Consider the following 25,071-nt stretch of genomic DNA (forward strand, 5'->3'; position numbering starts at 1 on the left):
AAACTCACATCCAAAAATAAGCCAATTTGCACATGAATGAATCAAACGAGCCCGAATGCCGAACAAAAGCCTACAAACGTGTATTACATCAGGAATAGCATTAAGCTTAACCAGGTCAGCTGGTCTGAGATTCCGGAGTGATACAACCCAAACAATGCATAATCCCTCGCATAAAAGTTCATTTGTAAATTGTTACCCCTAAATCAAATGGTTTATGGAGCTTTAAATCTTCCCTTTTCAGGACGTGGAACCGTGTCAATGCTTAATCATAAGTGCAATAAAACCTAATATGCTAAAGAGGCAGTTTAGATACGTTTTAAAGGAAATGTGAATGGTATAGAGAATAGAAATAGCGAGCAAACGAGCAGGCGGGTCACCTGATGTTAAGTGATTACCGCCGCCCATGAACATTTGCAGCACCAGACGAACCGCCGATGCGTTGCCGGCCTTTTAGGAATTTGTTGGTCCGCCCCTTGAATAACCCCATGTTGTTTACACAAAGTAGAGACCAGAGTGCTTTTTTCACGTAGGTATCGTAACCAAGCATGAAAAAGGACTAGTCCTGAGTTCATTTAATTTCATACAGTACGCGGCAAAAAATAATGTATGTACATCGACCTTTAGAATGAGATTTCGGCTTTGTAGAGCGTGACGTTGATGTGACGTTTTGTCGGTCTCAACGACAAAGACAACGTTCTACAAAACCGCTACAAAATGGGAAACGTGACAAACTTCTTAATGTTTATTTCTTCCTACTTACAGCAAGTTTTGTGGTTTTAGTGAGTTCTATTAAAAACGAAATTCATACTTTAGTAGTTACTCGTACATACCCTTAATTTGCGAAACATTTTATAGTTACTTTACAAGGATTAAATATAAAGTAATAGTACCCAGTTAAAAAAAACATCTATAATAATAAATCGATGATAAAGTACTATAATGAAAATTCCGTACATGGTAATATTTGAGACATAAAATTATTACAGGCTAATATTTAAACAAAATACAGTCAGACCAGACCGACAAATTACCATGTAATTTATTAAATATGGAGTTCATTAAAATGTATTTGGATTAACCACTTCATTACGACAATCACTGTAAATTGAATATTATAATAGGTATTAGAATAGGGCGGAATTTAAGAAACAGTGTATAATTAATATAAATAACGTAGGGTATCGTTATTTAATAATTTGAAACAATACGTAATGCCTTTATGACCTAAGTCGACGTATTTTTACACAGGTATATAATATAGGCATGTATAAGTTCCTTACCTTTTATCTAAATATATAAAAGGAAAAAGGTGACTGACTGACTGACTGACTGATCTATCAACGCACAGCTCAAACTACTGGACGGATCGGGCTGAAATTTGGCATGCAGATAGATATTATGACGTAGGCATCCGCTAAGAAATTATAGATATTTTTTAAAATTCAACCCCTATGGAGGTAAAATAGGGGTTCGAAATTTGTGAAGTCCACGCGGACGAAGTCGCGGGCATAAGCTAGTGTTTAATAAATGGCATTGAAATATTTAGTAAAATCAATCGTTTTGTGTTGATGTTTATAAAAATATTATATTATGTTGAGTACAAAAAGTTTCTGGCATGTAGTTTTATTAACACAAACTGTTCGAGCTGTTTCATAACCGTCTAAATTAGATCTCAACATTTCAAACTTCGCGTCAGACTTTCTTGTGTCAAGAGTCAATTGCAATAAACTCTGCTTACACTTCGCCTAACTACTAAAATGCAGTTCATGTTATCTGAACACTAATAAACGTCTGGAATCGCTAGCTTTCAGTTCTCGGAACACCTAAATCTAATAGCGGAATGTCTTCCGTGAAAGTGAAATTATTATTTATCAAAAATGATCTCTATTTTCAGAGCCCTAAGGAATTATTGGGGCTCGAGTGATCGCAGAAGGGGTATCGAAACGCTAAAGCGATGTTCGTTATTGCGCCGAGAAATATGTAGGCTGTATTAATGAAATGGCAAATGGTCTTCAAAGCAAATTAAGTTTATTGCCGGCCTTTGATCAGTGGGAGAGTTCGCCGGCGTGAGCGAACAGCTTGGGCTATTAAATAATATCCAAGCAAATCAATTTTACATAATATATACCTAAGTATTGTTCAAATAAGACCGTTAGGTACTGAAATATTGCAAGTGATTGGCATAATTGAATGAAATACATTTAAGTAGATACCCAGTCACTTGGTTACAAGGTTAGGTCCGTTAGTAAATTACCTTATAAGACTAATGCGAATGTGTGTTTGTTGGTTGGTTTGTCCTTCAGTAACGCCGCCGATATTATGCATGGATATGTATAGTTAAAGACCTGAAGAGTGACATGAGCTACTTTTTATCCCGCAAAACTAAAGAGTTCCCACAGGATTTATAAACATAAATCCACTTGGACGAAGTCGCGGGCATCATCTAGTGAGACTATATATAAGACGGCTCAATTATTATTATTATAACAATAGCAAAGCAGAAATATTTTTTCTATAATATTATTAAAGTAGAGCCTCGATATCTCAACGGTTAAAGGAGCGGACTGAAATCCGAAAGGTCGCCGGTTCAAACCCCACCCGTTGGACTATTGTCGCACCTACTCCTGGCACAAGCTTTACCCTTAGTTGGAGGGGAAAGGGGAATATTAGTCAGCATTATAAACTTGGCTAATATTCTTTAAAAAAAAAAAGGGGGGAAATGTATCAAGTAGTCACCAGCGCGCTATAAAACATTTCACATCTACATAGAGAGGGAAATTGCGTTCATCAAATTGTACTTTTATCTACGTAGGTAGATGTATGTAACGCACCCACGTCAGTTTAATTTGTCATTTAAAGGAAAGGATGGCACGCTTCTTACGTAAGCGGTTAATTTGTGCACTGTCGTGACATTTATACAACGCGTGAAAGGTCGCTTGTGATGTGCACGCTTAAAATAATATCATTGAAGTTTATACGTGAATGAAGATTAATGTGACCCGGTTTATTTTGTTAATTTTTAAATCAAAATCTACCTAAAGTTCTTACAGGACCCCTGGTTGGTTTATTTTTTCAACACTGTTTTTCAGCGATCGCACAATCCGAGATAAGTCTCAACTCTGGTTGGTTCAATACTACAAAAAGCGTTCTGATAACGGCATGCGCTTTGGCAGTTTTGAAGTTCAGTGTGAAAAATACGCTGCTTAGCCGCATACGCCTCATATTAAGCAAATAGCTGCAAAATATGCCATTATGCACTAACTAATAGCAACTAACTAGCTAACAAGCAACGCTGCGACCTTGGACTATTCTGATTGCCGTGATCGTGGTAAATGCGACATTGATATTGATGATTGACATTGGTTGGTTCTACATTGCTGCTTCATTGAGTGATAATAAAACGATTTTTCTTAGAAAACCTTCAATGGATTAAAGATGTCAAATGAGTTCGGTGGCTATCATTCAGTGTTAGACACTGAGTTAGCAAATCAACATGCTGGTCAAAGTTTGAAACCTGTTTCAATAACTTTTATAAAAAAATACTAAGGATTTAAGTAAGGTTGAAGCAATCAAAACCTATACCTCTGGAGAAATTCTGGGATATGTTTAGTTAATCAACCCGCACTGGAGCAGCGAGAGAGTTAGACTTTACATCTTCTCTTCTATGAGAGTTCAGACTTATGCCCAGTGGACAATACACTGGTAGAAATTCTAAGTATGCGTTGCTCGAAAAACTGAATTCGAATAGCGGCACAGGACTTTGCGCTGCAGTAATTGTGTCTGTATACTTATTAATATTATTAACCCCAGGTCGATTCGATGCTGGTTTATGCGTTTCATCGCAACATCACAGCAAAACAACAAACCACGCACAGGTAAGCTTCACGTGTGCGTCACACAGGCCGCGTGATTCGTATTTAGGTTTCGACGAAAACAAAATGTAACATCTACGCTTACGTTTACGTAAATGAAACCAACGCTTTCTGTACCCGTAGTACAAGATTTTACGTCTCACCAAACCAAACCAAATTCGAGAGTCGAAATACTTCCGCGTTACAGTAAACTGGATCTTAAATGCCTTGTTTTAAAGCTCAAGTTTGTCTACACTTCTACAGCCAGCGCTCCAAGCGGAAACATTTCGAAATTAAAATCAGTGGCATTGAATATTTGACTTCAATTCAAGGCTGTTTAGGTCCATTTTACTGTAACGCGGAAGTATTTCGACTCTCGATTTTGGTTTCGTTTGGTGAGACGTAAAATCTTGTACTACGGGTACTGAAGAAATTGTGTTATGGGATATGTTATTTCTCGTAGCTCTTTTTAGCTGTAAAATTGCGTATAGGTACTGTCCGTGAAGGTTGAGATAACAATCGGGGTATGAGACCTGCACACCCGCACGTAAACCGTGCTCGCACGCACTGGGTTAGCACGGGGGCTGTACGGGTGTGCGGGGCGTTCCCTCCCCGATCGCCATTTCGACCTGACGCGTACTATCGGTACCTACTTATCTACTGATTTTGAATTTGAGCTGTTCTTCCCAAGCTAATTAAAAAATATTATTGTTATTTTATTTAAAGTCTGTTCACTAACATAGTGTCGCTACCCAACTTGTGTTTATTATTTATATTCGTATTTTATTACAATATCCATAAGAATAATATAGTATTCTATTTTATTCTTAGAATAGTAAACATTTATTTATCAAACGCAGTGAAAAATAACATAATAAAAGCAAAATATTAAGTGTGCCTGCGGGTGTAGCGACACTAAGTCAGCGAACAGACTATTTATCGCATTTAGATTCAGCATAAGACATAACTAATGAAATTTGGTATTCCCTGTCCAGGTATCCAGGTAGGTACTTATAATTTGCTCGTAATTAGTATAGCTTATCTACGTCGGTTATCATAGGCCACATGGTAATTTAACCGAAAACGTCTTTTACTTATTTCAAATTCTAAAAACATCTGTTATTTTAGAATTGCATCTGGCTAAAGTAAGTTACCATAACTTCAACCATCAGTCATTGTTAGGTATATGGTGTGTTCACACCATAACAGTTCAAGGTGCGAGGAAGCCAGGTGTGGTACCTATATGGTGGACAGGAAATATGACTATTAAAATGTTAACACGATAGCTGTTGAATAAGTAATGCGAATATTTTGGCCGCAATTACCACAATATTTATTTGCTTTGTGAAATATATGTGTGTATTGTGTTAAACTCTTTAATGAGGCCGTTCGGCCATATGGCGTAAGGATGTGCAAATTTTTTACATAATTATCATAAGTATCGCTGCCAGTATCTTCGGAACCAAGCCTAAAGGGACTCATTTTAATAATATTATATTTTAATTATAATATTATATATATTTTTTTAAGGTTTTAGTTTTAGTTTTATTGTTTAAGTAAATTTTTAAGATGTTCACTTTTAGATTATTATCATTAGTAGGTACCTTGTTACCTACTTAGTTTATTACCTTCGAGATAATGATATTGCGCCATTGAACTTTAGGAAATCGCATGAGAGCTGCAATTTCAGAAGGATTAAACGAACAACCATACATTTGAAATACCTTCTTAATCAAACAAGTATGTATTTAAAGTTTAAGGAAAGCAATCCTGTTGTATTTATCTACCTATTTATGTATAAGTTATAACATGGTTTTCTGGTACCTAGTGTAGACTATAGGTACCTAGGTTGCTTCTAGTTCTAACGGCGATTACGCACTGCACTTCTGTCATCCGAGTTATATCCGTCATCCGTGAGAATATAGATCGGATGAGTGTGTAAACGCCGTAAGCCATAAGGCGCCGAGGCCTAAACAAATAATCTGTGCCATAGGGCAAAACTCTATGTTATATGTCTATTATTGTTTTTTATGGTGCACCCAACCCGTTACCAGGGATGGGTGTACCATACTTAGTTACATTTAAACCATGATAGCGAACTTTTTCTGCTATCGTTAAACCTAAGTACGAATATAACTATCCTAAATATAGCTTCTATATTTAACTTAAAAATACTCAAACACGATTGTTTGACCATAATATTTGTAAGTTAAAAAACAACTCGCAGGAAAAATACCATAAAAACAATATCCCATTAGCTTAAAATATTTGCACTAAACTAAGTGTATAAACAGCGTACACGCGGCCCCATTGAACTGCAAGGTAAGGAACTTATGGAACATTGCTTGTTTTGTAAAAAAAGACATCATGATCAACCCAGCCGGCTCACTACAGAGCACGGGTCTTCTCTCAGAGTGAGAAGGGTTTTGGCCATAGTCTACCACGCTGGCCAAGTGCGGATTAGCAGAATTCACACACCTTTGAGAACATTATGGAGAACTGGCATGCAGGTTTCCTCACGATGTTTTCCTTCACCGTTAAAGCAAGTGATATTTTAATTACTTAAAAACGCACATAACTCCGAAAAGTTAGAGGTGCGTGCCCGGGATCGAACCCCCGACCTCCGATTGGAAGGCGGACGTCCTAACCACTAGGCTACCACAGCTTCACCAAAAAAATAAGTATGAGGATGGAATTTTTTACCAAAAGTATCTACCTACTTAGGTATATAAGGAAGTTGTTTTTTATTACTACTTACTACTGGCTGACACGTACTGGTTTCGTTCGGATGCAATTTCTTAAAAAAAATTATTAGTAGAGGTCTAGGTAGAGGTACTTCACGTTGCAGAAAAAACCTGCACACTTATTTTCTAAGTCCACATCTATGTGGTCATGAAGGTACTTACCTAATTTAATGACCGAAAACCAAGCACTAAAATGACTCAAGTAACAAACAAAAATAAAATAAATACACCTTTTCAATGCGCGGGCGACGAGACAAAAAAGGAACCGCTGAATTTTTCCAAGCGAAAAACTTTTTGCCAAAATACACATGTGTATTGGAAAATTTGAAGTAGGAAGGTCCAAACTCCGATCTCATAAGGCGCGAGATCAGTTTGGTGCGCGAACCACTAGTATCTCGTATAAGTCCCGCAAATTGCTATTACGCTGGAACCATGTCTCATTAACATCGAAATAAAAATATACCATCAGCTCGAAACTTCAGTCTAGTGCTTACGCCACTAAAATGGCGGCCACGCGCATTAGCAATCTGCGGGACTTATGATACATCTTCCTATGATTAGATCTTCAAAAGGTCTACGTACAGCAATGGACGCATACAGGCTGACGGATTGGATTGAAGATTCAAGGTTAGTTTTTCCCCGTTGGTGTATAAGCACAGTAGCACTGACCTGCGTGGGATGGTTCCGGTACAGGTAGAGCTTGGTGCCCTGCAGCACGGCCCACACCTGCTTCCACGATCTGTCGCTCGCGCGCTAAACAAGTATTACATCACACTTTAATTAATATTAATATTTAAATTAAACTTATAGCTAGCATAGTCTACAGTGCGACAAGGCTATCTTGGCACTTGAATGACATTGACGGGCGCAGTTGGAGAACAAAGGCTTAGAATATTCAAACAAGAACAAAGGGGACACTTGACGTCAACGTTAGTTCCGATTTTCGCCACGCGCCAAGATAGCCTTGTCGCACTGTAATTACGGTTCGTCTCTGTAGCATCCGATACCCGGGATCCTTGATGCGGACTGTGCCGATGAGTTTTGAGTGGGTATCCTATGGCAGTGCCAGTGAGTCCCACATATACCCGCTTTTGTGACGGAATGCGTAAGTGTATTTTCCCCAAATTACGGGTTAGTTACAGTTCATCATCATGATCAACCTATCACCGGCTCACTACATAGCGCGGGTCTCCTCTCAGAGTGAGAAGGCTTTTGGCCATGGTCTACCACGCTGGCCATGTGCATGGATTGGTAGACAGTAGTTACAGTTAGCCTAATCTAATCGAAGAGTGATGATAGCCTAGCCTAGATGTCAACCTCCCATTCGGGAGGTCAAGGATTCGATTCCTGGCACGACCTCGAACTCTTCAGAGTTACATGCTTTTTAAGCAATTAAATATCACTTGCTTTAACGATTAAGGAAAACATCGTGAGGAAACCTCCTCGTGAGGAAGCCTGAGAGTTCTTCACAATATTCTGAAGGGTGTGTGAAGTCTGCCAATCCGCACTTGGCTAGTGAGGGTGGAATTTTAATTCTGAGAAGAGACCCGTTCCCCATAGTGATGTTCTGGATTTAGCGGACAGAGCGGGTTGGTGATAATGAAGAATCTAATTTTACTGTACAGATCAAGCCCGCACAAAATGCTGCCAAGAATACTGACTGCAATTCGCACAGAATAGCAAGGCTGATCCTTTGCGCAAAAAATTCACTGCAGTCAAAATAGAGAAAAAGATAGAAAATAAGGGATATAAAAGTCCTCCCAAAACTTATTATCAACAAAATTTATCGTACAAAATTTCTTATTTTAGAACTCCAAGAAGTTGTTACAACATGGAATGTTGAAGTATAAAAGCATGTACTTAATTGTATTTTAAGTAATTATTCACCTTTCCATTGCTGACCACCATCTTGACTTGAACGTTGCCTTGTACGTCCGCCTCCAAAGACTCGATGCTCTCACTCGTCTCCTGGCCTTTCTTCTCTGGACTAAACACCGAAAAATTGTCATAGTTAGAGATAATCCATTTACATATCATTAGCATAAACAAAATTACTTTTTTGGCCTACCAGAGGTCTGAGCGTAAATTTTCCAAACGTTAATATATCATTTATTTTAATGTGGACGGGAGTGGGATGGAAAAATTCTCTGTCGCTTTTCCAGCATTAATTTGAACAGTTAGGTAGGATCATATCCCCTAGTGGACGTTTCCATGTTAACTAACTAACTTTACTTTTCATGTAAATTGACAACGGAGTAATTTATTAGTACCTATGGAGCAGTTACGAAAGGTCATTGCAAATGTCACGGTGTACCTATCGCTTGACTGAGACAGCTCGTTGCATTGCGACAGGGTGACAGCGAGTATGAATTCCTTGATTTTTACGTCAACTGTTACCCTCCTGCAATCCGCTCTCTACCTAACAAGCCGTCTCAGCGAAATGGTATACTAAAAGCAGAGTGAACTGCCTGTAGTTTACTTATAAAGTCACGTAGAGTCTCTGATACCATCGCTATGCTATACTTAAGCACAAGTTTATTTATTTTACACAGGTTTAAAGTTAACAAATTGTAATGGGTGTGGTTGTTCAATGATGCCAATTAAGTATTACTTTTGAAAGGCTCATTTACAAAAACACAAACTAAAGCACATTTAGATATTGCATAAGGACATCTAACAAACATGCTTTATATTACGAAAACGGGACACAAAACGGACTGAAAACAGGAGACATGCATACATAGAGGAATCATATTGCAGAACATGCAAAGAGTTTACTCCTTATTTGCCGCTAATCGCGCTGCTTTATACAAATAATTTAAAGCTAAAACATAACAAACATAAAAATCACTTAACCTATAAAAACTAGCTAAAACGGCTGGACGCTTATCACCTAGGTAGCAACTATTGCCTGAGCGTCTAATCTCTCTAGTAGATACATACCTATATCGTCGAAAGAAGTTCAAGCTTAATTAAGGAGCTATAAAATGCTTAAATGCTTTCATTTGGATGCCGAGACCCCGAACGTCTTGATGGAAGTACATATATTGCTTTTAAAATTGGATACTCATTAATCAGCAGCTTGAAAAAAGCGATAGCTCAGGTGAAAGTAGCTAATAGTCGACCAGCCTAAGGATAAATACTGGACATTTTTGTTAGAGATAACTATAAAAAAACAAAGCCAATGAGTTTATTGTTCAGTAGATGAAATTATGAAGTCGATGTAATGATGCTTGGCTTTGTACAATATTTCTCAAGTGGAAACTTGAGAAGCGTTTTGCGGACATCTAGCGCCATCTATCATTCGAACGCTGTAAACAGCCACACATTGTATAAGCGTCATCTATTGGCGAGTAGCGAAATAGCGTCGTCATGCGACGTACCGCTCTGGGAGGGTGGCTTGGGGGTCGAATATTCTCAGCAGCGGTGTAATGTCTTCAGTGAATCGTGGAGGTTGCCATTTTCGGTAAGCACTGCATTTTATCACGGAAAAACACAGATACAAAAAAACCATTCGTAGCCCATTTTTAAACACTCGTTTGTTAGATAATGATATTGAGAATAATTTACCATTTTCAATAAAATCTATCTACAACAAATAATGTGATACATTTGACAAGGTAAGACAAAAATTCTGATCGCACATTTCGGTCGAGACTCTTGCGCCGATCGAATACGCGCCCTTGGTATCGTCGGGCGCCACGATAAATTTAAATTAAGGATCTGTAGGTCTATTTTACTCTGACTGACATTATTGTGTTTCGACGCTTGGATCCTATCAACGTTGGCGAGATGTCAAATCTCATACTAATTAGTAAGAGTTTGGAAATCTCGATAACGTTCCTGGATTTCGACTTCTGAAACACTATAACGTCAAAATAAAATAGACACCAAGATAGATACCAATTTTTATTCCGCTAAGATGAATGGACAAATTTAAACCTTAAAACAAGGCCCATTAGGTCCCTTTTACATTGATGTGATAGTGTTTAGATACTCAAAATCTATCTATCAATTTTTTCGATATATTGCAGTTTTGTACTATCTATTGATCGTACAATTTTTTTGGTGCATCCCGTTCTAATGAAATGATTTTTTTGTATTATTAATATTGCGGTGGGGGAAGGTTGCGATTGATCCGTAATGCGCGACCAGTATAATAATGGTGTATGTACTATATTTCTACTTAATTACAAGGACCAAGTACATGTTAACGTAAATTAACAAATGTATTGAAAGTTAACTACTGAGGATCTAAATAGGCAGGCTCTTGGGAGTACAAGACATGTTCATTTATATCTGCCATGCTTTAGTCTTCCATGACATCATTTGTATTATTGTAGATCAATTCAAACGACATAAGATATACACAACCACAATAAAATATGGTCTTCTTTTACTATAACTAAACAATTGCATATTTCATGTCAAAAAAAATACTAAGGTGCAAATAATCTATTGTTGTGGTGTAATAAAGTTATCTCTAATACGGTAGACGGCAAACGGAGTCAAAAAATTTGAACGAGTGAAGCAAGTTCTCCGAGTCTACTTGGATGAATTTGCATTTGTCCGTCCGTCCATCTGTCACGAGCTTCAGAACTTCAAAATTAATCCATGTAATTACCTCAAATTCACAAACAATATGTCAATCAATGGCTTACAAATACTAACTTTAGTCATGTATTAAAAACAAATAAAATTATCAAGTCCACTTTTCTCTGCGAGAGATGAAGAAAGCCAGCACCTGCTTTTTGCCAAAACTTTAGGCATGGTGCACCAATAATAATTTTAAATTAATTTGTAGTGTGGTGCCTTGGACTTGAAAAAACACGAGGTCTCAGTTTGGGAAGAACCACCATAGTACACGAGGTCTCAGTTTGGGATGAACCACCATAGTGTATTATGAAGACATCTTCACTAGCCTATTGCGGCGCTGTAATGTGGGGAGACTTGAGGTGCGCTCCGATTGGTCAATCACCGCGCGTCGCGACTATAAGCGTATATAGGTATAGCATGTAACTGAGTAGACTTCTACGGTAATAGAGCGGTGCAGGAGAGTGACAGTTGTCACATGTTGACGAATCACTGAGCTCTCGCATCACGTCATCACACCCCTTCCACACCGCTCCACTACTGCAGGAACTCAGCTAAGCGTTATGCCTATAACGTACAACACATCTTAGTTTATGTGCACCGTAGTATACTACTTAATGACTACGCTAGGGAAGACTATGGCAGATAAAAATGTATCAAATTAATAGAGGTAAAACCAAATAAGTGAAAAGGTATACCTTCTAAGACCGTGATGATCCGCATCAGGTTCGACGTCACTGTCCAAATGAAGCCGGTCACCCCAAGTCGCTTTTAGGTAGGACACCCTTCGCATTGCACGTTCCTCTTCTGTTAGGAAAAAGAATTTTTAAAGGCAAGTTGCGCAAAATTTACAAATAATGTCTAAATATCTATGCCCAACTTATCCTGGCTATACCTTAACCCATCTTAACCAGAGTTTGCTTAGTACTCTAAACTTGGGCAGGATATTGATCTGCCTAGCCAGTAAAGGATTATAATCAAATCCTGGTTTTATATCTGCCGGAAATATAATGCTAAGAATTTTTCGATCGACTACCTTCTGATCGCAAGATTGTTGCTTTCTCGCGCTAAAAATTATTAGTTTACTGGTATGACGCTTAAGATTATTATATTTAAATAACTAAAAAAGTAGTCAAAGCAGTCTTTCACTTTGAACCGGAAAGGTGGGTTTAATAAGAAATTCGACAATCGACTCTATTCAAAATAATCCACTAAGAAATGAGACTACAGAAAAAATTTTGAAGAGCAAACTATAACAAATTACCTACATAAGTTTATTTACACACAACAAATTTACACGAGTCTTATCGATTCGGTTTTTATCAACAACCGGTAGTATATATGATTAAAGATTATTACCCGATAACGAAAGATAGTGAATTTATTTAAAGAACAGTTGAAAACTAACCTCCGAGATGTGCATCCTTTTTGTGTCGTCTCGTCACTATGTCATCAGCAAATCCTGTAAAGGAACATTCCCGTCTAAAATTCTGTTAAGATTTATTCAGGATCAAGGTTAATATATTAAACATCGAGGATCACGAACGGTTAGTCGGCATTAGTAGCATACGAAGCACACAACAACGCATTCCGTTAATACTGCTCTCAGCAAAGAAGATAGGTTAGAATACACAGAGCTCCCTCCCTTTTATATTCTCCTGATATCTTTGTGGGAATATTTATTAAAGCCATGCAGGTAATTTAGAAAACAACAAACCGTTTAAGAAGTTAAATTCCAATGAAATCCAAAACGTGTCTTTTTAAAAAAGAATAATGAAAAATTGTGTTTTGATTTTTAACTCTGTTCTATCAGTAGGTTTAAAAATGTGTTTACAAAAATGCTAGAACATAAACCCTCGGTTTCTTGAACCGCTGTTGAGGGTAAATTAATGCAGCAAATTTTTTGTTATAATTTTTAATACTCGAGCTTTGAGAAACTAATCGTAGACAGTTAATAATTTAACACAGTTGTTAAATGTGAACGGGTAAGTAGTAAATAAGGAAATAGCAGTACTAACTAACAATAGGAGTATTTTAGTTAAGTTACTTTCAAGGAAATTCTTTCAAGAAACCATGGAGAAATTAATTGTAAAATTAAACTGCGTTTACTATCTTCGCGCATAAATCGTACAATTACAACTGCAACTGCTCCAATGGACACTATGGGTGCGCAAAAAAACTACGTCGTGCAAAGTTGCACGTTCCAAATGTATGTATAACGCGTGTCAATAAAGAAAGGAATCGAAACGAAGCGACGCTAATCATTCCGTCTCACTCATATTTCGGGACTATACTACAAAGTAAGTATAGTATTACTGGTATCACAGTGGTTTGACGCATAGGTATGTTTGATGAAGCCGTCTAGATAGAGCAATCGTGCGGTAAGTGCGGGCGAAGGAGCTACCCGAAATGGCCCATGTAGTTAGGGGCCTATGTGCAAAGTTGTCGTTACGAGTTCAAAGACAATGGACTACTGTATCTCTTTATACTGTGACTATACTGTTGTGAGTGAGATCGAACGGTTAACGCCGGTCTTTTCGATTCGTTTCAATATTGGCAAGTGTTACCTATAGCTGATGTTCTATTTCACGATGACCGCTAAGCCTTGGTTGTAGTAGTGAGTGCATCGACAGGCGTTAACGCATTTGAGTGCGTAACGTAAACCGCATCGCGGTCGAAACTGAACACCATGCACACTATAACAATGTGGAGGTACGTGTACACTCACACAAATATAGCCAAACGGTCTCCATGAAATATAACATCTGTGTATATGTCCACTGTTGGAGCAGCTGCAGATGCGTGGAGCATTGTGGACGCAGACACAGGGAGGGAGCATTAGCGTTGTCAGGAAGACGAGGCGTGTTTGTCGGTGTCGGGGACCTGAGTCGGCGGGCGTGGTGGGCGTGGGCGAGGGCGAGGTGTGCGCCGAGGCCGAGGCCGACGCGTCGGAGGGCGGCGCGAGGCTCAGCTGCGTCGGCCTCTGCGGACCCTCGCCCGGCAGCGACACCCGGTTCATGGCCTCCATTTGCTCTCTGTTCAGCCCCATACGTCTCTTCGCGTGACTGCCATCTTGGGGCGGAACATGCCGTTAATGCCGCTCCACGCGAGTACGTCCAATAGTAACGTGTTACGTGCAACCGCCGATAAAGCGTTTGCGATGCTAGAGTGAGTGTAAATCCACTCGTCGGTAGATGGCGTTATATGAGCGATTTAAAAACGAAAATGTCTCTAAGTATCTTCAAATACGCTTTGTATAGTAAACCAGCTCTGCTGCTCAGTTTAAATAAACAACAATTTTTTAATTACATACTTGTAAACTGTAACACCACCTACCGGCAAGATTATTCCCATCTTATATCGATAATTGTATGTATTATAATATTATCATAATATATCTTAGAAATAAATAGGTAAATAAGTAGGTATGTATATTAACTTAGTATGTACCTACTTAAACTTTGTATGATACAAAAATGTAAAAAAATGTGAAATACAGCCAAGCATGAGTGATTTATCAAACATAACTGTGATAAATAAATAATGTAAATATGTAAAAAAAAGCTAATTTGCTTATAAAAAAGATTTCCACCTATATCTAAAAATTATTTATGTAAAAGGCGAAAACCTGAATCAGGATTTTTTTTAAAGTGATGTAAAATGTGTGAAAAAGCGACACAAGCTCACCTGTGGCATGATGTCTTCTAATGGATAATCCTTCACTACCGGTACTATTCGACCTTGTTCGCATTTGAACCTTTTCAGTTTCTACAATGCAACAAAATATTCTATTAGGCTAGCTATGAGTTTTGTTGTACAATGCGACAAGGCTATCTTGGCGCCTGGCGAAAATCGCAATTAACATTGCCGTCAAGTGTCCCTTTGTCCTTGTTTGAATACTCTAAGCCTTTGTTCTCCAACAGCGCCCCCCTGTCAATGTCATTCAAGTGCCAAGAGAGCCTTGTCGTACTGTAATACTAATGTTTCGGCCCAAACTATGTATGCTGTGCCCGAACTAAGGTTGACGTCATAGATTAATGGTTGACATAATATATAAAGCGCATTTTGACTATATTCCTCTCACATAAAATCTCAGTGGGCGTTAACCATTTTGAGACACCAACCAATCACAAACATGTTTTCAAAAACCATATGAAATTTAATTAGAAAACATACATAGTTTCGTTTGTGATTGGTTGGTGGCTAAAAACGATTAGCACGCACTGAGATTTTTATCTCTAACATTTCTATGGGATTGCGTAACAGAGAGAGCGCTATACTAACTTCTTTCCGCGGGTAGAGTGTATTCAAAAATGAGACATGAGACTACAAGACTGCACATTGCTTTGTATCGAAGTGTTTGAGAGCATTTGAGATGAGCGATCGCAACACGTGACATTTGGCAGTTGATCGCGCAACACCTTAGGGCGCCTTTAAGCTCCAAAGTGCCGCGCGGAGACAACGCAGCTGCAGCGCTGTGGCCGCGCTGCTGTCGCTAGATTCGAGCTTCATAGGGTTGTAGGTGTTGGGAATGTTGGGAGGCTGATTGACTGGACAGTGGACTGTTAGAATTTTTTTAATTTTTTTACAATAAATGATTTTAATATAATTTTGTGTGTACCGCGTCGCGCGCCAGCGTCCGCGCGACTTCACTCCTATGCACCGCCTGTCGCCCCGCACCCCCCTGCCGCGAGTGGCGTCCTCGACAGTAGGTATATTAAGTTTCGATCGATGAACTGAGGCGCGGCTGCAGTGCGTGTGTAGCGCTGCAGTCGCGCTGCCTCCGCGCGGCACGTTGCGGAAAATTCGAAGGCGCCCTTAGTGTCACGTTCGCATATTTCAAAGTATATTATAAAGATGTTGGTTAAAAATATGATATTCACCGGGCATGATAAATCCATCAGGCGGTGGGCAATGGAGGTGCTTGCTGCCGGTGATCATCAGCTGGTTGCCTGACAAGCTGCCGCCGAGGATTGACGACTCCTGCTCTAAATCTAGAAAAGGAAATCATGAAATAAAATGAATGTAAGCTATAATAAGGGCCTCATAAGAAAGCTCAGAGTCACTCAGTGGGCGATGGAGAGAGCTATGCCTGGAGTTTCTCTACGTGATCAAATCAGAAATGAGGAGATCATAGCTCAACGGGTTGCGAAGCTGAAGTGGCAATGGGCAGGGCGCATAGTTCGCAAAATCGATAGACGATGGGTCCACCAAGGTGCTGCAATGGCAACCTCTCACCGGAAGACGCAGTGTCGGAAGACCCCGCCCTAGGTGGACGGACGACATCAGACGAGTCGCAGGGAGCCGCTGGATTCAGGCGGCGCAAGATCGTGGTGCGTGGAAGTCCCTACAAGAGACCTATGTCCAGCAGTGGACGTCTATCGGTTGATGACGATGATAATGATGATAGAATAATTTCAATTTAAAAATATAACAGCAACACTATCACCATCAGAGTCTATCTCACTTCAGGACATTTCAGGATCTAAAACTTCATTAGAAAGAGAAACTGCAAATGAAATGCTGACTTTTAGGAAAATCTCAGAAATTATAATATCCTACTAGTGACCAGACAGACGTGATTTCCTTGGATCTATAAATGGCTTTATAATTTGGCTAATAGCAGAAAGATACAGCTCACATGGATACATACACTGAAACGCGTAGTGTACGAAACGCCTACATTGGCTTCCCAGCAACATTTCCTGAAGTCCTCGCCGACCTGGGTAGCCTGCTTAGATTCTCTTACCTTGTTGAGGTTGTACGTCCAGCGAGCGCGCCTCTCTCCGGGAGGTCCGGGTCTCGAACTCCTTCCGCCGGAGCGCCACGCTGGGCTCCAACCTTGTGGTGGACAGTCGCGCTAGCTCACTTCGCGCTACTTCTGTTCTTCTTTCGCCTACACCTCGCGCCTCTTCTAGCTGCCTTGTGCGCGCTGTTACTAGTTGAAGCTCAGGTACTGGGTATCTGCAAGATTTAACATTTTTTTTAAATAAATACCATTCCAGATGACGCGATGGTCTACTGGTCTACTGAATTGACAGTGAACGGGGAACTTACCTATTATCCTGGTTACTAGAAGAAGCATTGTCTTCTCTGAACTCGCTAGAGGATCCGTTAGTAAGAGTTCCGATATTCGTACTCTGAATACTCGGTGAGGTTTCCTGTATCTTCGATAAAGTCGCCACAAACTGACTCTTGTCCTGTTTCGTTCTACTTTTATCGTTATGCGTTCCGTTTACTTCTCCATAACCGCTGTAGGTTCCACTGTCTACACTAGTGGCACATTCTTCTTTCCTCTGTTCTTGGATTTGTGGCTGGAGTAACGGCGGTGGGGGGGATGCTGCGAGTGGGGGCGAGGAAGGAGGTGGCGGCCAGGCCGGTTTCTGTAGCTTCTGCGGTCTGGCGTAGAACTCTTTCTGCTTGATCGGAGGAGGTGGGGCGTCCGGGGTGACCCACCCGGTGGGTTGACTGGGACGTCGGAGGAAGGCCTCTTTCTGTTCGAGGCTCTTTCGTATTCGGGAGAGGATGATCGAGTCGTCCAGCTCTCGGCCCGTGAGTGTCGAGTTGGAGTCAAAGGAGCCGAGACTGTCTTTACTCTCCGCGGCTGATGATGGAAGAGATGTATCGGATTCTCTCCTGCTAAAAGTTAAGTTTACAAAAATTTAATTTTACAAATATTGCCTCTTGATAATTCAGAAAAACAAAAGATTTCGTTCTTTGGCAAAATTGTTTAATGGCTTCCTCCTGTTATTCCTATACTTGACAAGATTGAATAGCAATAGAGAGATAATAAAATTGACTGTTAGTGTCTCCAACTTTTGGATTGGCCACTGAGGATTTGGCAAAAAAGTATTATCCTCACCCATCATGTAAAAGATAGTGCGGTGAACTCGGTAGTCGTGGCACGTCGAACCTCGACGGCGTCGGTGCCACGGTCGCATACTCCGGATCCTCGCGGTGTCGGAGAGGAGCTTGTGGTGCGGGCAACGCCGGCAACCGCGGTCGGCGGCACGCGTCGAACAAGCGCGACTCGTGTTCCGTCACCGCTGGCATTTCGAGCACCCGCTGGTTCGTCTCTGGGTTGTACGCTGCTTCGCTGAAATACTGAAGCGGAGAACGATAGATTTAATGGTGAGAATTGATAGCGTAGTTAGAACGTCACGGTTTATGGCAAGACTAGTGCCCTGGACGTACATTTTGTTACAAGTTCCTTCTCTGCAATAGGCAAGGAAATAAAATTATCTATAGCCCAGCTATGCTTGACACATGTGAAAGCTCTAACCCATGCTACAGTGTGGGCTATAGATTGCAGACAGTACCGTACACCGGAATTACAACACGTCACTGTTTCAAAACTGTTAAAATAAGGCGTATCCTTTGCAATTAATTGTAGTCCTCGGCTTGTCAGCAGATTTTCTTTAGGTACGCCACTTAGGTCATTTGCAAGTGTCCACATGTCATGGGATTACCGTTGACAGGTAATACGCCGTCGTTGGCTTGAGCGCTTAACCTGGATAGCAACTTAAACTAAACCTAACAGTTTATAAGCTTTAAATATTCGCTTACCCGTTGCAATAAATCGTGGTCTCTCGGCACAACAGTCAGCCTCAGCGTCTTGGGCTCCCTCTGCGCTAGCTGCACGACCCTGGCGTAGGGCGCGCGCGAGCGGCCGCACGCCACGGGCTCGCCGTTGACGGCCAGCACGCGGTCGCCGGCTCGCAGGCCCGCCGCCGCCGCCGGCCCGCCCGGCCGCACGGACCTTACGAAGATGGTGTCCATTGGCGCCCCCACTGCGCCCACTGCCAAGTGCCGCGCATCCTCATATAATTCCTGGAACAAGACCGTGCGTTGTCATTATAATGTTGTTCCTTTGCACTTTGCAGTTAACCTAAATCAATAAAATGCATGTCTACGCACAGAATACAAGGTATCCGTTATTCGTGCCAAGAAAATCTACTTAATATACATTGTTCTGTTGTTCTTCATAACTGCATCTGAATTATTTCTGAAGTTGCAATAAAGATGATCATAAAATCTTTCTGAAAACTCTAGTCTACGGGATTATGAGTCGACCAATCAATAGTCAAAACCAATAGTCGACCTTCATCCTTTGAACTATTGTCGGACAAACTTCTAGCTCAAGCTTTTAAAACTTGAGCTTATCTTGATCACAAGTAGTTATAAATGACCACGATATTTCCGTATGCTATATAACTAAAATACTATGACTTGCAACTTAATTCGTATAACAAAAAATCTAGACAAAACAATCATAATAACTAAAGGAAGATAGATCTTTATCTTCATTCAATAAGGGGTATACGTATCAGCGTGAAGCAAAAACCGTCATATGTTTTTTCTATTTGTATACGTTCGGCAAAATTAAAAATCGACCAAGTGCGAGGAAACGTAGTGCCGGAGCGTTAAGCCGAGGCCGTGGCGGGCGTCAGGGCGCTGGATGACGATGGTACGCGAAGCAGAGTTGACGCGATGGTGGGAGCCAGCAATGCCACGGTGTGACGTTTGTAGTGTAATAATATCATCGTTTGTTACCTGTGACGATTCTGGCGGGTAATGACGAGATGCCAGAGCGTGAATCCGAAGCCATGGCGAGCGTCAGGGCGCTGGATAACGATGGTGTGCGGAGTAGAGCAAGGCGAGGCAGGCATAGCGGGGAGGCAGCAATACCAGTGTGTCAGGGCGTTGGATGACGATGGTGTGCGGAGTAGAGCAAGGCGAGGCAGGCATAGCGGGGAGGCGGCAATACCAGTGTGTCAGGGCGTTGGATGACGATGGTGTGCGGAGTAGAGCAAGGCGAGGCAGGCATAGCGGGGAGGCGGCAATACCAGTGTGTCAGGGCGTTGGATGACGATGGTGTGCGGAGTAGAGCAAGGCGAGGCAGGCATAGCGGGGAGGCGGCAATACCAGTGTGTCAGGGCGTTGGATGACGATGGTGTGCGGAGTAGAGCAAGGTGAGGCAGGCATAGCGGGGAGGCGGCAATACCAGTGTGTCAGGGCGTTGGATGAAGATTTTGTGCGGGGCGTCCAGTGCGAGCCAGGCGGAGGTGACGCGGCGATTAGAGGCGACAGTGCCACTGTGTATATATCGATTCTCACCTGTAAAGACTCTGGCGGGTATACGACGAGGTGCCGGAGCGTGAAGCCGAAGCCGTGGCGGGCGTCAGGGCGCTGGATGACGATGGTGCGTGGAGCGGAGCAGTGCGAGGCAGGCGGAGATGACGCGGTGGTGGGTGGCGGCAATTGCACTGGTGGTGCGTGAACGACTTGCGGTGGCTGGAAATAATGAAACAATAATTTATTTAATCCATAACCATACTCCATACTAGTATCAGGTATTTATAATTAATTCGAAAGTGTGTCTGTTTGTCCGTCTGTATGTCTGCCTGTCTGCTTGCTATTTACGGCCCATCTATTAAACCGATTTCGATAAAATTTGGTACAGAGATAGCTTGCATCCCAGCGACGAACATAGGCATAACATACTTTTGATCCCGGGAAAACAAAGAGTTCTCCCGGGATTTTAAAAAACCTAAATCCACATGGATCAAGTCGCGGGCATCATCTAGTAGTTTATACCTACCATATTTTGTAATGATCGCCGTAAATAAAGATTCAAGTGATAATTAACACTATAAGCCCCGCAAATTGCTGTTGCGCTGGAACCATGTCTCATTAACATCGAAATGACGTCATTTTGACGTCAGCCGATAACTTTAATCGTGTCTTGAATAGCGGAGGTAGCAAACAAGCTTTAGCCGCAGAAATAACTTCCAAACCAGAATCGTAATCGTGACGACTACTCTTCTACTGAGCGACTCGCGTCCGGATGTTATAACTACGAGTATCTAAGGAACGAATTATAATGTTAGCTATAGAAGTGCCATAAGCCAATAGATTTTATTTCACATCCTCGTTAGTCTAGTGGTAGCATTTTTTACTGCAGCTGATGAGGAGAACAAGAGGTTCAATTCCTAGGTCGTCGGGCCAAAAATAGTTGGATATTGGGGTCAAGAAATACTTTCGGGAAATTCGGTTATTTTTTTTTATGAATTTGTGTGGCAATTATTATTAACAATCATTATTATTATTAAAGAATCAAAATTCTAATAACGAAAATTACAAATAATCTAAAAGGAAAAGCTGATTGACTGACTGACGGATCTATCAACGCACAGCTCAAACTTCTGGACGGATCGTGCTGAAATTTGGCATGCAGATAGCTATTAAGACGTAGACATCCACTAATAAAGAATTTTGAAAATTCAAGCTCCAAAGGGATAAAATAGGGAATTGAAATTTGTGTAATCCACGCGGACGAAGTTTCGAGCATAATCTAAATATATAAAAGGAAAAGGTGACTGACTGACTGACTGACTGACTGACTGACTGAATGACTGACTGACTGACTGATCTATCAACGCACAGCTCAAACTACTGGACGGATCGGGCTGAAATTTGGCATGCAGATAGCTATTATGACGTAGGCATCCGCTAAGAAAGGATTTTTGAAAATTCAACCCCTAAAGGGGTGAAACAGGGGTTTGAAATTTGTGTAGTCCACGCGGACGAAGTCGCGAGCATTAGCTAGTCTAGTATAAAATATAATTCCTAGGTTTTCAAGAACACAACATTCGTCATAGCAGTCAAAAGACACTCTATCATTTTGTCAGTCACATTTACGAGTATGCCCCAAGCGTAAATTGTAAACTATTTATCATTTTGTCACTCGTATTTATTTCTATCACTTAAATTTGCCAATATTTCTAGGTAAACCGTCATATTTCTAGGTGAAGCATCTTTTTGGCACATAAACTTGGGAGGCATATTTAAAGAAATATCTTACAGCTACGTCCTATACACTTACAACGTCCTACGATCCAATTTTCTACCATGCAATTTGGAGTGTACAAGTGAATATGATCAACCCATCGCCGGTCCAATACTGAGCACGGGACTCCTCTAGATTGAGAAGGGTTTAGAGAGACTATCACTACTCCTTATTCTACTGAGCGACTAAGTAACAAAATATGACTTCTAAGTAGCAGGAGGTCGGGAGTTTGATCACCGCACCTCTAACTTTTCGAAATTATGTGCGTTTTAAGTAAGTAACTAAATATGAGGGAACCTGCATGCCTGGGAGTTCTCCATAATGTTCTCAAACGTGTGCGAGGTCTGCCAATACGCACTTGGCCAGCGTGGTAGACTATGGCCAAACTCATCTTCATGCATCTCATCAGTCTGAGTCTCATCAGACTCATCAGTCTGAGAGGAGACCCATGCTCACCCATCACTGCAGTGAGCCGGCGATGGGTTGCTCATGATGATGATGATGAAGTAGCATAATAGTCGCGAACATCAGCGGTAAGAAGTAGGTAGCTCTTCACAGTTCACACACGCTTGATTACGGCCGTCCCACGCTCTGTCGCCTGTCCCGACGTGATTACAGGACGAGCGACGAGCGCCAATTCTGCGCATTCGCAAGATTAGCCACATTGCAGTAAAAACGACATTACAGCAAAAAAGAGAGGTTTACACGAGGGCACGATAAAGCCGATTTCTATCAAAGACAAAAGTCAACTTAAACGCTTTTAAAAGCTTTTTTATAAGGTTGAATAAATAATTGTTCGTATGTTGTTGAAATTGGTAACCCAATTTTTAATTGATTTAAACTTGTAGGTACAAATGCGTGGTTTGGATGACAATAGATGATTATAGTACCAATGTCTTTGACGTTGGAGGTATCAGATTGAAATTGGAATTCTCTGATGGCATAACTAGCTTGACAATCGATGTTTATAAAGATAAGTTAAACAGAAACTAGTAGAAACCAAAGAATGGGGCATTGAAAACTGCCGTACCCTTTCCAGGTTAGTCCGCTTCCATCTTAGACTTCATCATCACTTACCACCAGGTGAGATTGCACCTGTGAGATTGCAGCTAAGGGCTAACTTGTATCTGAATAATAAATTTAAAAAAAGCTTTTTGCAAAAAAACAGAGAAATAAGGATGTAAAGATGTTTCAAAATAAAAAATAAATTATTCTCAAAAAGTTTTAGTTCCGTCTATTTTGACGTGATTGATAGAAGCGTGGCAAAATATATCTCTACATAGTATAAAATAAAGTCGCTTCCCGCTGTCTGTATGTATGAACGTGTAGATCTTTTAAACTACGCAACGGATTTTAATGCGGTTTTCACCAATAGATAGAGTGATTGAAGAGGAAGGTTTATAGGTATAGTTAAATATTGGTCTGTGTTAATTTGTTGAAATATGACGATACTTGAAGAAAATGTCGGAAGAAATCAAAGCTTCCATCGAAAATTAACAAATATTACGCGCAACAAAACGAGACGAAGGCGGCGGTGGTCGCATTTATAATATTAGTATGGAAATGACACCCATGCGAAGCCGGGGCGGGTCGCTAGTATATTATATAGGTCAAACGTGCCACACGACTCTGATTTATTTCAATATTCCGGGAAGCCCCAAGTGATGTACGCATTACGTTATCGGGTTACGGAGGTAAGGCCCTTAGACAACAGCTGTAACCAGATTTTCTGGCCACGTTCCCTTCCGATTTTGTAAGGCTTTCTTCACTGTTGAGTTTATTTCTTTTTAATACCAAGTGTTTTATACCTAAGGTTGACTGTGACCTCGTAGACCACAAATAAGTGAACCGATTGAAATACGTTTTTTCATTCAAAGACGTGTTTAATCGAGATGTTTCTAATGATGCCTGCGACTTCATCTGCGTGGATTTAGTTTTTAAAAATCCTGTGGGAACTGTTTGATTTTCCGGGATAAAAAGTAGCCTAAGTCGATTTCCGGGACGCAAGCTAAAATCGGTAAAACAGTTGGGCCTTTAAGAATCCCGTAGCAACTCTTTAATTTTCCGGGATAAAAAGTAGCCTATGATCGTCTCCGGGATGTAAGCTAACTTTGTACCTACCAAATTTCATCAAAATCGGTTAAACTGTTGGGCCGTGAAAAGCTAGCAGACAGACAGACAGACACTCTTGCATTTATAATGTTAGTATGGATAGTATGGATTGGTTCAGCCGTTTGAGGATTATTAGCTCATTTCTCAGTCATACAATTAATATTTATAATAATTATTATACTTCCACTTGTTATGATTTGAAGAATGGCATCCATATTATTCATCGTACCCAATTCAAGTTCATACAGGGTTCTTGAGAACCTACAAAAATCTGGAGTGGAAATATCACCAAACTCAGTATTAAGAAATCTTACGCGAAGTATTTCGTACCAATTATTTACTTTGAACTGCAAGTTGCAGCCATAAATCATTTCATAATGACAGGAACCAATACTTATGCGTAGTCAGGTCAAACGATTAGCCTATGGTTATTTAGGATTATCGAACTCAGAGCAAAGCACGCTATGCAACTGATTAGCAAGATCGAACTGTATAAGAAGCTCATAGAGTCGTAATTTGATTGATACTTGTTGTTAATTGGAATAGCTACTGGGCAGGCTTGATCACTTGCTTATAGCCTTTTAACTATGTGCGTACTATTGTACTGCACAGTTTAATTTAAAGAGCATGTAACGTTGTTCTATTACAGTCTGTGGTTATAGCGTAAGTAATAGATAATTTCTATTACTATAAAGGTTGGAAAAAATTATGAGCCCTCCGGGGGAACTTAAATCTCGTTTCTCGTAAAACTTTTTTGTCTCGTAGATTTTCGTACACTGTCGAGTTTTCAATTTAGGTTAATTATGTGTAGATTTATATCGTATTTTGTACACGAAGTTTGAGATTAAAAAAAAAATATTTCCATTTTGTGTTATTTAAAAATCTTATCAGTAAAAATAAGTTTTGTAAGTCAGGCCTTTGA

The 25,071-nt window shown here is 40.5% G+C and overlaps 1 protein-coding gene across 13 annotated transcripts in view; it reads right to left on the reverse strand.

The window, feature by feature from the left end:
* The window catches only part of LOC117996232 (rho GTPase-activating protein 23-like), a 456,689-nt gene that overhangs the window by 108,100 nt on the left and 323,518 nt on the right, over positions 1-25,071 (reverse strand). For 8 of the 13 annotated variants that reach the window (XM_069509383.1, XM_069509380.1, XM_069509379.1 and 5 more), the window contains 13 exons: positions 20,306-20,482; positions 18,755-19,018; positions 18,051-18,292; positions 17,246-17,827; positions 16,938-17,152; positions 16,072-16,182; positions 14,876-14,956; positions 14,072-14,260; positions 12,597-12,650; positions 11,887-11,995; positions 9,979-10,068; positions 8,483-8,582; positions 7,265-7,348 (listed from right to left, as the gene is read on the reverse strand). In XM_069509383.1, the coding sequence (XP_069365484.1) occupies positions 7,265-7,348; positions 8,483-8,582; positions 9,979-10,068; positions 11,887-11,995; positions 12,597-12,650; positions 14,072-14,260; positions 14,876-14,956; positions 16,072-16,182; positions 16,938-17,152; positions 17,246-17,827; positions 18,051-18,292; positions 18,755-19,018; positions 20,306-20,482 (2,298 nt within the window). The remainder of the gene's footprint in view (positions 1-7,264; positions 7,349-8,482; positions 8,583-9,978; positions 10,069-11,886; positions 11,996-12,596; positions 12,651-14,071; positions 14,261-14,875; positions 14,957-16,071; positions 16,183-16,937; positions 17,153-17,245; positions 17,828-18,050; positions 18,293-18,754; positions 19,019-20,305; positions 20,483-25,071) is intronic. The other 5 variants (XM_069509384.1, XM_069509385.1, XM_069509382.1 and 2 more) reach the window with 4 other exon arrangements.

This window comes from Maniola hyperantus, chromosome 3 (assembly GCF_902806685.2).
Source record: "Maniola hyperantus chromosome 3, iAphHyp1.2, whole genome shotgun sequence".
Taxonomy (NCBI): domain Eukaryota; kingdom Metazoa; phylum Arthropoda; class Insecta; order Lepidoptera; family Nymphalidae; genus Maniola; species Maniola hyperantus.